General features: G+C 39.0%; 2 protein-coding genes and 1 long non-coding RNA gene across 3 annotated transcripts in view; 2 read left to right on the forward strand and 1 right to left on the reverse strand.

The window, feature by feature from the left end:
• LOC134652054 (uncharacterized) overlaps positions 1 to 14317 on the forward strand; it is a 257015-nt gene that overhangs the window by 22083 nt on the left and 220615 nt on the right. The gene's annotated exons all lie outside the window — the stretch shown is intronic.
• Positions 3811 to 4886, reverse strand: LOC134652153 (large ribosomal subunit protein mL52). Its single transcript, XM_063507316.1, has 3 exons — positions 4765 to 4886; positions 4521 to 4669; positions 3811 to 4038 (listed from the first exon to the last, which is right to left on the reverse strand). Exons 1-3 carry the CDS (start codon positions 4808 to 4810, stop codon positions 3862 to 3864), a joined length of 372 nt encoding a protein of 123 aa, XP_063363386.1. The 5' UTR covers positions 4811 to 4886; the 3' UTR covers positions 3811 to 3861.
• LOC134652040 (protein lifeguard 1-like) overlaps positions 7705 to 14317 on the forward strand; it is a 30533-nt gene continuing 23920 nt past the window's right edge. The window contains exon 1 of the mRNA XM_063507193.1: positions 7705 to 7750. Within this exon, the coding sequence (XP_063363263.1) occupies positions 7720 to 7750 (31 nt within the window). The 5' untranslated portion in view covers positions 7705 to 7719. The remainder of the gene's footprint in view (positions 7751 to 14317) is intronic.

Raw genomic sequence — 14317 nt, forward strand, 5'->3', positions numbered from 1 at the left:
TGATGGCTGTCGTTCACGATCCACATTCCACAGATAACACGCAGATGACACGCGATTTTGGAATTATTCGAACACAGTGTTGCTAACCCGCGATTTTTCAAATTTGCCGCCTTTTACTACTGACAAGATTTGGTTGATCCAGTATAATTATAATATTGTTATTGATGGAAAAAAGATAACACACTTTCTTTTTAGCAATATGCGAACTTTCGCATACGTACTTACTTGTTTACGACGAAAACAAATGGTGCTCTAACCAACTAAACTAGAAGAATGCAAATACATTAGTGTCATTATATGGAACTTGCTAACTATGTAAACAAACCGCCATATTAAAATTGTCTCTGAATGTCAATTTACTAGTGACTTTTGTTAATTAATGTACCTACATAAAATGATTTATAACTCAAGATAGGTTATAGGCGTTCCAAAATTGAAGCGCTTACCTTGTGACAAATTGGACAAGTTGCCTTTAGTTGTGGCTGGACAATCGAGAAATGCGCACGTGCTAACGAGCTCCCGCACACCGAAAGAGAAAGAGACGACCTTATGTTTAACAACGAGTGTGACAAAGATGGATGGAATGAGAGAATAAATCCAAAATAACAGATTTCTTCGTAGGCACAGAAATAAATATGGAAGTATTTTTTGCGCTCCTCAAGTATGAGTATAACCTATATCTATGGTTATATAATATCATTGCCTACATATAAATTCCTAACAATAGGGTATTTGACACATGTTGAATTTTATAACTAAATCTAGTTAAATAGATAGAAAATGAGCAATTTATCACAAACATTGGAATTTTAAAAAATATATGGGAATAATAAAAAATACAAAGCCTTAAAGGTACAAAAAAATTTTTTTTACTTCCTAATAGGAAAAAAACCGGCCAAGTGCGAGTCGGACTCGCGGTACAAGGGTTCCGTACATTAAGTCCGACTCACGCTTAACTGCACATTTATAATAGGTTTTCCTGTCATCTATAGGTAAAGACCTATTTTGTATATTTTTTTTTCAAAATTTTAAACCCAGTAGTTTCGGAGATAAGGGGTGGGGAGGGAATGGTAATTGTTTGCCTATTTTCTTGAATAACTGCTAAACTATTTATCCTAAAATTATTAAAAAAAAATTATTTCAGATTCTTAGAATGAGCTCTTTCATTTGATATGTAACACGATATAAAATAAAAAAAAAATAAAAAAAAAATTTGTTTATTTCAGACTTTTACATCCATAGTGTTAGTCTACTTACATCGAAAACTTAGAAACTAGATGTTAGTACCTACATATAAATGCATAATTAAAAACAAAAACAGAATTAAAAACAAAAACAGAAAAAGGAGTCACCCAATATATATACATTTTATGCCCTTCCCGTCACAATACTGACCCAATATTTTAACATTGGGCAGTCAAGGCGTCCAGCTACCATCCTCAGGATGTTGTTATTACTGTCTCGCACTCGTCTCAGCAAAGAGGCTACCCTCTTGCGTCTGATGGCATGGAAGCCATCCGTGTGCGCCTCGGCAAACATGCCTGACGCACTGCAGTGGCGAGGCAGCTTTAACATCATCCTGAAGATGTTATTGTATTGTATACGGAGCGCGTTATAGACGCGCTTCGTATGTTTCACCCATAGACTGCACGAGTAGAAGGATGTACAAAACGCTTTAAATAGTGTAAGTTTGACTTCCCTCGTACATCGTGCAAATCTACGAATGAGCATATTGCCTCTGACTGCTAGGGCCCTTCTCTCTCTTTCAATATCGAGGTCATCCTCTAAATCCTCCGTGATTACGTGCCCTAGGTACTTAAATTGTTTTACAATTTTAAGAGCTACACCTCCCAACATGACCGAAGGTACCATTTGTGGATTGTATTTACGGGCTCTGAAGACCACCATCTCACTTTTACTCGCATTGTACCTAAGGCCATGCTGGGCCGCGTAACTCTCACATTTTCCCAGGAGCTTTCTAATCGAGTTGATTGAGGGACCAAGCAGCGCCATGTCATCAGCGTAACTTATGTTATTAACACACACATTATCTATATGACAGCCGACATGCATGCTGCTCAGCTCCTCAATCAGCTCGTTTATATATAAGTTAAATAGGACAGGAGACGTTAACCCCCCCTGTCTTACCCCGCATTCCAGTTTATACTGGTCAGACCATTCCCCAGCCCATCTAACCTGATTGACCTGGTGGGTATACCAAAACTTGAGTAGGGACACGCATTCTGGTGGCACGGTTGTTTTATTACCAGGTCAAATGCCTTAGACAAGTCAAGGAAACACGCAAATACTGGCGTGTTTCTGTCCTTGTAGTACCTGACAGCTTGCTTAAGGCACAAAATAGCGCTCTCAGTAGACATTCCCGCCCTGAACCCAAATTGAGCATCATGCAGTTTTATGTGTCTACTGAGGTGATCGTTAAGCAAGCTGTCAAGCACTTTAGCAACTACAGTCGCAAGTGAGATAGGCCTGTAATTTGTAAACTCCGCCACGTCCCCTGTCCTATTTTTCACTAGCGGGACAACTACTGTTTTCATTAGCTGCTCAGGCAGGTAAGCATGACGCAAACACAAAGTAAAAAACATAGCCAAAACGCGAGGCAGATGTACACCCGCATACTTTAGGTGTTCGATGCTAAGGCCATCGTGACCCGGAGATTTTCCCCTCTGCATATAGGTAGCTTGAAAAACTTTATTTTTTAATTTTCTCATTTACCCCCAAAAATGGCCTCCATATTTAAAATTCATTTATTTACGTTATCGCTACACGTCCATCTTTGGGTCACAAACTTACATATGTGTGCCAAATTTAACTTAATTGGTCCAGTAGTTTCGGAGAAAATAAGACTGTGACAGACGGACGGACAGACAGACGAGTGATCCTATTAGGGTTCCGTTTTTTCCTTTTGAGGTAACCTTAAAAATAATGATACCATTCGAATTCTTACATTTTATTGAAAAAAATATTGTAAGTATAGCAACCATACATAAACGCAATATTTCACCGACAAAATCGCAATTTCCTTGTTTTCCATACATTGAAACTTCTAACATTACATGGTGACGCCACGATGTATTGCCATTTTCTATGAAGCGTTTCGTCAGTAAAGTGCGGGTGCCAGACTTTGAACATCATTTGTGACTTTTGTATTGCTTTAAGACAACGGGTCCCATACTGACATTTGATTAGGGCATGCTCCCGGGAATTTCATAGTGTCGAAAGAACCGGTTCTGAAGACCCGGTACCGGTACTTCCCGGTTCTCATCAGTATGCGTATTTATTCCCATTTCAATAGTAGTTAATATGTTTAGTACTTTAGCTCGGGACATTAAATGCCATTTTAATAATGGTGCTTTTTGTCGTATGACCCAATGGAGCCTTAAAGCTATTAAATTACACATATTTAGATGAATTAGGTGTCTATCTATACATTTTGACCCAATCGACTTAAGCTATATCCATAAACAACTTCTAAATCTTAAGTAGGATATTATATATTGGAATATTCTTCTTCTAGGAAGTTGGTTTATATGAAAATATTCCGTACTCGGGTTGAATTTTTTGTATACTTTAACTTCTGTATGCCGCGCCGTCATAGTGCTGAGTATCGACTACGCGGCCGTGTTGCTCGCAAAGCCCAGGCGGAGGCAAAGTGTGCTGGTCAGGTCCAAATTTGTTAACCCGTGCGAAGCCGGGGCGGGTCACTAGTACTTAATATAAATAAATCTGCTGCTTAAAAGGTTTCCAACAGTAGATGATTGACCTTAAACAGTACTTGAATTAAAAACAAACTGCAACTACTTAACACAATTTATTACCTAAATAAAATTACAAACAAAAATTCTACTTCAATGCTCCTCCTTTTGGTTTCAACCTGTTGTTCAATATTCTCTGTCTCTCTTCCTCTTTGGCTTTCTGTATGTTCTGGTATCTCTCTTTAGCGAAGTCCAATTCGGAGCTAAGCTGAACTATCCGGGATGCATAATCTTGTTGTTTTTCCATGCGCAGCTTTTGCTTATGCTGAAAATTACAAAATGGTAATATTACACAGCATTAGATATCAGTAGGCCTAGCACATGATTGGCGCGACGGTATCTCGCGGCGAGATAGACTACCCGTCTTTTTCTAACTATGTAATAAAAAGGACGGCTAGTCTATCTCGTCGCGAGATACTGTCGTGACAAGCAGACAGACGCACGAGTGATCCTATAAGGGTTCCGTTTTTGTCCTGTTGAGGTGCGGAACCCTAAAATGTGACTATAGCCAGGCGTGGCTCACTCCGCGATTTCGTCGCTTTGCTACAGGTAGCTAAAAGTTCATCCGTTCCACACCAATTTTGGTGGCTAACCATAAGCCGCGCGTGGCGCTGTCGCCACCTAGCGGCCATATCTGTCCTGATCGGCACAGACGCGTTTTGTTAGAGAGTGAGTCTTCCGTACCAAGTACTATTATTTATTCTGTGATATAGCGTCCTGTTCATGAGCAAATTTGAATAAATTTACCAGCAAAGGTGTAGGACGGCCATCCAAGAAAGTGTAATCCGGACCGTCGGTAAGTATGCCCTCCGCGTTACGATTCACCGGCAGACCTTTGCTGACACGCCACTGCTTGATTTCCAGCGCAGAAGTACAGCTAAAACTGCGACTTAACACTGAAATGTTGAAAATATATCACTCAACATTGTCACTGAACAATAAACGTATTATGAGACCGGAATTGCATAAAAAGTAAATTGAATATACTTACGTGCAATTGGAAGATGCAATGAGGTCCTTTTTATTAAGATACTCATTTTAGAAGCTTGAGCAATCGTACGATTAAAGATTTTGTATTATAACCTATAATACGGCGATGTTATGACATTAGCACATTTGACATTTCTAGTAGCGATGGGCGAGTCGAGTTATCTGATTCGAATAATTCGAATCAGCCTACAGATGAGTTAATTCGAATCAAGACTATGGGCAATTCGAATCAACTCGACCACTAGCTAACTCGGCGAACAACTCGCCGAGCCGAGTCAACGCTATCACACTGCTACTAAGGCCATTCAAAAATAAACCTTAATACTGTAGCCCGAAGGCTCTTTTTACAACAACTGCCGCTCGATTCGCCGTCTCAACTCGAGTTGGTACTATGACCATTCAAAAATAAACCTTAATTCCGTGACCCGAAGGTTCATTTTACAACAACTGCCGCTCGATTCGCCATTCCAAGTATCCCAACTCGAGTTCACTGCTAGTATGGCCATTCAAAAATAAACCTTAATTCCGTGCCCTGAAGGTTCTTTTTACAACAACTGCCGCGTAACTCGCCGTCTCAACTCGCTCCGCGCCTGTGCCTGTGACCTTGTCGCGAACCACGCGAATCGTCGAGTCGAGTCAACTCGATTTTGAATTCGAATCAGCGGCCGAATCAATTCGAATGATTCGAATTGAAAAAAAGTGGACTCGTCACATCGCTAATTTCTAGTGATGTCCTAGTTCCTATCGATATAATAATATAAACATTACATCAAAATAACGTTTCGTTGAATCTGTTACTTTTTTTTCGTTTTACCGCTACTTACGTTTCCAAATTAGTATTTGCACCTCCTAGTTTTTTAACTTTAAAAAAAATAATGGAAACTATAAACTCGAAATGATGGCCTTATAGGCAGTAGGCACTACGTTCAAACTGTTCAAAGGCAGCATTAATACCACGCTGAATTACAATGCTTATGCGTTAAGCAAAAATACTCGCCAGCTTCTTTCTCTACTTCCTCGCGTTGTCCCGGAATTTTGCCACGGGTAATGAGAGCCTGGGGTCTACTTGGCAACTAATCCCAAGAATTGACATAGGCACTAGTTTTTACGAAAGCGACTGCCATCTAACCTTCCAATCCAGAGGGTAAACTAGGCCTTATTGGGCTCAGAGGATATAACCAAACGAAATAGTCATTAACAGGCTTTCCCCTCTGTTGAAATGAAAATGGGCGGCCAATGGTCATACACAATGTATGGACTGACGTTTATCTGACATGGCTATTTTTACGTTACGTATATATTTAACGTGCCCCTCACCTGCAAAAATCGGCAGACTTTCTGTACAGAAAATTACAGACCAGGCGTCTCCGTTTGGTTATATCCTCTAAGTTATTGGGATTACTCCGGTTTCATCACGATATTTTGAAGTTTTCCTTCACCGAATAAGCGACTGGAAATATCTGTCTGGGAAGAGCGTGTGACTTGTAATCCGGAGGTCGCGGATTCAAAGTGTTCAAACCCCGGCTCGTACCAATGAGTTTTTCGGAACTGATTTGCAAGTCGCACCCTCTTACCGTGAGGCCAATGATGTTTATAATGCGCGACGACGCTATAATTACTTTTGTAGGGAAGAGGCGCCCCCATTTCCCCAGTGATGTATTTCTTAATTTTTTTCCAATGTCAAAAGTCTGACTTCAGGGTATCTAACCGGTTATTACCGGTTACGGTATACGATTTCTTTAATCGATATAATTTTCCGCTCCATTACAAAAGGTTATTCGATTCTAATCGATTGGAGCACCACTAACAGTAGTCGCTACGTTCCGTTATACGCTGTTTCTTACTCCGTTTAGACATGAAACTAAACCATGAACTAAACATAAAACGAAGAACTCATGCTAACACTTTATTGGTGGCTTTTGTTTCTGTCATACAAGCCGGCCAATCAGATTCAAGTTTTTTGACTACTTAAAATTGTACGCCAATGAGCTTCCATAGAAAATGCTAGTAGGTTGGTACCGTGGTACATCATGTCATTCATTCATTGAAAAGAAGTGAAATCATAATCATACGTCATTAAAACGCGAGATCGAGTCAGTATAATTTTATCAAGGTGAATAATAAGTTCTTCACAGTGAAATTGTTTTATTCCTGCTTTTCCAAGTAAACAAATAACTGTGAATACGTGTTTGTGTATTTTAGTGTTTGAGGAGTGCGTATAAGGTGAGTACATTAAAATGGCGTAATACCCGAAACGAAATGTGTAGTGTTTTGAAAACAGATCGATCATCGCCGCTAAGTCTAGCATATTCCACAGCAGTCTTCGCTTTCTCCACTTGATTTAAAAGTGGAACTACACTCTTTTGAGACGATTTGAAGCATACCTACTTTAGTTTATAGAGGCTTTTTACCTGAAGTATAAAAATATTATCTTTGAATTGTTTGTATTCGTACGTGTTTCGTGTATTGCATCATGTTAAAATATAGATTTTTTAGGAACTTAACTCCCACGGCGAGGTTCTAAAGCAAAGGTTCGTTTTAATTTTAAACCTTCATATTGTTTTTTTTTTTTTTAATTCTACTATAATATTTTCTATCCTGAATATGCTAGAAAAACAGTATAAAAGCATAATAATCAAGTAGATTTAAATGCCATTCTTGTTTATTCTTATTGTTTTCCAGTAGACTGTTTTTATTATAATCTGTGAGGTTTTTTCTTTTCTAGAACCTTGATATCAAAGACAAATATTGACATTATCTCCTTCTAAGTCTGTATCTTATCTATGTAACAATGTTTATTTACAGAAAACCCAAGACTTGTGTAAGTGCTCCAAAACGGATTCCGACAAGCTAAACCCCAACCAACAGCCAAATTACAACACCATGTGTATGTATACCTTTATTTTTACTTTTTTTCTTAATCTCTCTTCTTTTTTTCTGCAGCCAGTAGTGGGAAATGTGGCAGAATCCAGGAGTTTATCCGGGAGGTCTTTATTTATTCAAATATTATAAATGCTACACTATGTTGTCTATGCCAGTGTATGATAAAAGATTTTGAAGTATGTTCAGTATATTCGTTTTGTAATTCGTGCTTTTTAATATTCCTAAATATGACGAAACGAAACGATTAGATTTTTTTTTGACGAAAGATCCTTTTTCATGCATTGGACTATTTTAAATGTACACCTGGCACTATTTGTCTATGGCATGCTAATCTGTGGTGTCAAATCCTGTGTAAATATAACAACAACTTTTACATAAACCAACTTAAGAATCACCGAACCTAGTCACTGCCATACCAAGGTTATGCTAAAAACCATAAAATTTGACATCCTCAAATATTGAAGTAAAATGTATTACTTCTGGAGTAGGTATGTGTTTAATTCTGGTATTCATTTTCATTGCTAGAAACTGCAATGCAATTTTTTTTAAAGCAAGTAGAAGTTTCACACAAAAAAAAAAACAAATAAAAACTTGAACACATGAGTGTAACTTCAATTTTATGACAGTAGCTTTTTGGAGGTGGGTTTGTGTGACTCTTAGATAACCTAAATACATACTAAAAATCCTCATGATGAGACATGAGTCATACAAATTACATGGGACAACATTTGCACAATGTTGCTTGAAACTTACATAAGAACACTTTCACTTTGCACATTCTAGGCACACTTTATTATACCTACACAAAGTAACATTTTCAAGTCATTTTCATTTTATATACTAAATCTGAATATCGGTATGTAGGGCATGTAATGCACGAATTGCCTTTTAAATCTTCATTTCAAAATAGGTTGGACTAAATCACATCTATAAATTAATTATAAAAGATTCATTTAAAAAAAGATTGGAAGGTCAGATTGCAGTGGCAAAATGCCGGGATAACGCGAGGAAGATGATGATCCTATACATATTGTTATATATTGACATGTGTGGGTAGATAAGAAGATCTGCGGGTACCCCCAGTTCGGTTCTAGCCAGCAAGCCAGCACACGTACGTAACATTCTGGCGACGGGATTTAATTCGGAAATAGACTAAAAGTGCATTAAACATAGTGTTTGAATGTTTAAAAGTGTTATTTAGTGTGGTGAATAAAATGGCGGTAAAATTTTGTGAATTTCATATGGACAAAGACAATTGGAAAAATTACGTGAATAGGTTCGACTATTGTTTGCTCGCGAATAGTATTCAGACGGATGAGTTAAAAAAGGCGAATTTCTTTGCAGTTTGTGGTCGTGATTTATATGATCTCGTTGAGTCGTTAATTTCACCGAAAAAGATCACAGACATAACCTATACAACGGTAAAGACCACGTTAGACGATCATTTTAATCCAAAACAAAATGAGATAGTGCAATCGTATAAGTTTCATATGAGGTGTCAATCGAGCAGTGAAAATATAAAAGAGTACGTGGCTAGTTTGCGTAAATTGGCTATAGAGTGCAATTTTACCGATTTGGATCGTACGTTGCGCGACCGGTTAGTATGTGGCATTCGTGATAAAGATATACAAAAGCAACTGTTGCAACAGACAACGTTAACTTTTGATCAAGCGGTAAAATTAGCGTTAACGGCTGAAACGGCGGACGCCGGAGTGATAGTCATGGCGACGCCAGCGACGGCAGCGACCTCTAGCGTGGCGCCTACTAGTACAGGCGGTGACGAGCCAATGGAGGTTAATAAAATTAAAGCTAAACCGTTGGAACCGAGCAAGGATTGTTGGCGGTGTGGCAAAAAGCACGGGAATTTCTGTAGGTTCAGATATAGTAGGTGCTATGTGTGTAAAAGAATGGGCCATATTGCAGAGGTATGTTCGGAGACACGAGACAAAAGTAAGTCAAAGGAATCGAGTCGGGTTAATGGATTGTATGAGGATGTCTCGTGTAATTGGGTGTCGAACAAAGTGGCTCCATTCTATGCAAATGTAGAATTAAATGGTCGACTAGTCAATTTGGAAGTCGATTCTGGAGCGGCATTTACCATGTTGAGAGAAAGTACAGCGAGGAAAATTTGGAATGGAAACTTGCCAAGGTTAGATGACTCAAGAGTTAGGTTAACAACCTGGACGGAAAATCAGGTGGAGTTGTTAGGAGAAGCCACAGTTGATGTAAGGTTTAAGAACATACATACAAAATTAAACTTGCTGATAGCGAAAGGCAATGGGCCTGATTTGATGGGCCGTGATTGGTTTCCAGAGTTAAAGATTGATATTCATGGAATTTATAACGTGAAATTGGAGGACGGAGGTATAGATACTTTACTGGAAAAATATAAAGAAGTTTTTCAGTCTGGTTTAGGAAAGTACACCGGCCCGGTAGTAACCATACCTTTGAAACCTGATGCGAAACCAAAATTTTTGAAGTGTAGGCCTGTGGCGTTTGCAATTAAAGAGAGAGTTTTACAAGAGATTGATAGATTAGTTGCAGAAGATGTTTTGGAACCGGTGAGTCATTCTGAGTTTGCCAGTCCTATAGTACCTATCATTAAGAAGAATGGGAAAGTCAGACTTTGTGGGGATTACAGGGCCACTGTGAATACGGCTACTGAGACTGATACTTACCCTCTGCCTACGTTAAATGAAGCTTTTGCGGTTTTGCAAGGAGGAATTATTTTCAGTAAGATAGATTTGGAGCAGGCTTACACCCAGGTGGTAGTCGATGAACCGACTTCAAGACTACTTACTTTAAATACTCCTAAAGGATTGTTTCGGTGCAAAAGATTAGCTTTTGGGGTTAAAGCCTGTCCTGGAATTTTTCAGCGCATGATGAGCAACTTATTGGCAGGCGTGTCAGGAGCAGCAGTACTGTTGGATGATATTGTGGTCACTGGACGCACAATACAAGAACACAGTGACAGACTTCAACGCATCTTGCAGGTCCTAAAGGAAGCTGGGTTAAGAGTCAACAAGGAGAAGTGCAGGTTTGGGAAGGCAAGTGTGGAGTTTCTGGGACATGTGATTGATGCCAATGGCATACATCCTTGTGGAGACAAGATCAAGGCTATAATGGAGACGTCGGCACCAAAAAATGTAAAGGAGTTGCAGGCTTTTCTTGGATTGCTGAATTTTTATGACAGATTTATAGCACAGAAAGCAACGGTAGCTGAACCACTGTACAAGTTGTTATTGAAAGGAGCCAAATGGGTATGGTCACCAAATTGCCAACAAGCTTTTAGTCTCTTGAAAAGAATGTTGACTACAGGGAGTACATTAGTACATTATGATTTAAAGAAACCGGTGGTTATCACATGTGATGCTTCGCAGTACGGTCTGGGTGCAGTTCTGGAACACAGGATGGAGGATGGTTCTTTGAGACCAATCATGTTTGCTTCCAGGACGATGAGCTCTCATGAACGAAATTATTCGCAGATTGATAAAGAGGCTGCTGCAATTATTTTTGCAGTACAGAAATTTTACTCATATATTTTTGGCCGTAAGATAGTCATTCAGACAGACCATAAACCACTTTTGGGTATATTTGACCCAAAAAAGCCAATACCTAATGTGATATCACCCAGGATGTTAAGATGGGCTTTATTGTTAAACTCGTACGATTACGAGTTACAATATGTTGAAGGGAAAAAAATTGGGAATGCTGATGCCCTAAGTAGATGGCCCGGTCCTGAAAGCAGTGGAAAAGAAGAAGAGCTGCAAGAGGTGAATGTTTTGTTGCTCAATGAGACACCAGTGGAGTTACAGATGACGGCTAAGGAGGTGGCTAAATTGAGTAAAACCGATGGTATATTAGCAAAGGTGATGTTCTGGATTAGGAATGGTTGGCCAAGTACAGTAGAAGAGAAATATAGAGATTATTATGTAAGAAGGGATGAATTAACAGAATACAATGACTGTATATTGTGGGGAGGTAGAGTAATTGTGCCTCAGAAGCTACGTGAAGGCGTTCTTCAAGAGCTCCATAACAATCATGATGGTATAGTTATCACCAAAGCAATGGCAAGGAGTTATTTCTGGTGGCCTGGTCTCGACAGAGATATAGAGAGCTTGATAAATAATTGCCAAACTTGTAAGGAAGTAAGGAATATGCCAGCCAAAGTGACGCACAGATGGATTACCCCACCAAAGGCTTGGTCTAGGCTGCATATTGATTTTGCAGGGCCTTTCATGGGCAAAGTTTTCTTAATATTAATTGACGCTTACTCAAAATGGCCGGAGGTCAAAATAGTTAGTGACCAAAGTTCAAGTATGGTAATTAATAAGCTAGAGGAGATATTTGCTGAACAAGGGCTGCCAGACACCATAGTGAGCGATAACGGGAAAGCGTTTACGTCAGAAGAGATATGTCAGTATTTTAAACAGAATGGTATTAGACATATACTGGTACCTCCATATCATCCTGCGTCTAATGGACAGGCAGAAAGAACGGTCCAGACAATAAAATTGAAGTTAAAAAAGATGTCACATCTCCCATGGTCAACCAGACTGCAAAAGATATTGTATGGGTTGCGGACAACACCCAGTTCTGTCACCGGTAAAACACCCGCGGAACTCCTTAACAATAGACGTTTCCGAACTAAATTTGATAGGCTACACCCTCTTTCGATTCAAGAAAAGGAGACAGAAGATATCCAGGAAAATGAAACAAAACCTGTGAGAGAATTTAGAGTGGGAGAGACAGTCTGTTTCAAGAACTATAGAGCTGGGCCGAGATGGTTAGAAGGGACAATAGTCAAAAGGATTGGAGTGTTAAGATATAAAATTAAACAAGGAAATAAATTATTTATTAGACATGTCAACCAAATGCTTGGTTTTACTAGAAGTGGCACAGAAGAAGAACCACAAGCGGAAATCAAGGCAAGTAATAGTAAAGAAGTTCAACAAGGGGAAGAAGAAAGAGAAGATGAGGGTTTTGGCACATTAAGAATCCCTCCACCAAGTCAGTGAGAGATGATTGGTGTTAAAGGTCCAGAAGAGTGTGTAGTACTGGATTCGGATGATACAGTGCCTAGAAATGAACTGAACAGTAATAAACGACCCCGGTCAAGTGAAAGCCCACCGTCCAGCAGACCATCCTTGAAAAAGATAGCTCTTCAAGGATATGGTAGGACAGACATTGAGTCTGATAGTGGAGATGATGAATATTAGAGTGCAGATAGCCAATAGTTAGGTAGTTACTAAATAATAACAAAGACTATGAAAGCATGTTAGGGTATTAGTGAACAATATAGTTTAAGTGTATAAACAGTGTAGTGCAAAACTGACTTTAAATATTGAATTCGAAATATAGTGAAGTGTCATCTATCCAGAGGGAAAGGCATGTTATATATTGACATGTGTGGGTAGATAAGAAGATCTGCGGGTACCCCCAGTTCGGTTCTAGCCAGCAAGCCAGCACACGTACGTAACACATATATAGTAAATAACTGAATCTCCTTAGCCTACCTCTTCCTCTATACCTCTTAAAAATCTCTTCGGGGAGTGTGCTCAAGAGCTACATGAGCTTATTCCACCGTCCCCATTCTACTATCGGACTTTTAGACGCACGGCCGGTTTCCACCCTTACTTGGTAGAAATTCCACCAATTCGCACGAAGCGCTTTGCTTCCTTGTTTCTTATGCGCACTGCCAAGGTATGGAATTCCTTGCCGGCGTCTATATTTCCGAGCTCATATAACCCGGCAACCTTCAAATATAGGGTGAACAGACACCTTCTGGGCAGGCTCGCTCCATCGTAGGCCACGTCTTCGCCTCGGCTAGTCTGTGGCCATGAGTAAGCCCATTTATAATAAAAAAAAAAAACTGTAATATATAATCATAGTTCAAGTGGTACAAACAGCAACACTCTTAACTGTCCATCAGTGGACCTTATTACAAAAGGCATAAGGTCCACCGATGGACAGTTAACAGTGTGGGGGATGGTACACGGGAAATTAGCTTTAATATTTTAATAATTATAGTCTAAATTCAGTTATTTCTCTCTTATCATTACAGAGTATTATGAAATTACACACTAAAGGTGCTTTTGCATTTATCTGCTCCAACTGCTGTAAACAGTTCGACCAAACGCATTTACTTTATTACCGCTGCTATCAGTTAATTTTAAACCTTATTACCCGCAGATAGGGTTCATAATTAATTGATAATGAAATGTACATGTTTAGTCACAGTTTGTGTTTGCAAATATATCTTTATTTCTTACCCATTAGGGTTGAAAATGAGTTGAGAACTGTACTTCAAGTAGTCATGTGACGTTATGTCTGTAATGATAAATTTATTGTGGAGTGTATGATTCATTCATGCTCTTTAAACAGGAATTCCCTCGTTATTTTCTATTATCCTCGTAAGGCCCACTGTACAAAGTTCTATTAAGTTTAATTTTGAACCTTATTGTATAGTAAATTGATATTAATTCCGTTTGAGAAAGCATTGAATAGAAACAAAAGGATGGCTTTATTTTTTTTATGTAACGTTTTAACTTTAATTGACGGGGTGTAAATTGTACAGTCGCCATCAGATATATCGGAGCGGCCAAGGTGGTCACATATATCTGAACATGCCTCTATTGTCAAGGTGCTAGGGTACTTCAGGTACTTGTTCA

Source organism: Cydia amplana, chromosome 11, assembly GCF_948474715.1.
Source record: "Cydia amplana chromosome 11, ilCydAmpl1.1, whole genome shotgun sequence".
Taxonomy (NCBI): domain Eukaryota; kingdom Metazoa; phylum Arthropoda; class Insecta; order Lepidoptera; family Tortricidae; genus Cydia; species Cydia amplana.

What these genes read in the sequence shown, in the direction of transcription:
- LOC134652153 (XM_063507316.1), bottom strand. Translation starts at nt 4,810, where the DNA reads ATGAGTATCTTAATAAAAAGGACCTCATTGCATCTTCCAATTGCAC. An exon ending in ATTGCATCTTCCAATTGCAC is followed by an intron (nt 4,670 to 4,764) that starts GTAAGTATATTC and finishes TCAACATTTCAG; the next exon opens with TGTTAAGTCGCAGTTTTAGC. An exon ending in GCCGTCCTACACCTTTGCTG is followed by an intron (nt 4,039 to 4,520) that starts GTAAATTTATTC and finishes TGTAATTTTCAG; the next exon opens with CATAAGCAAAAGCTGCGCAT.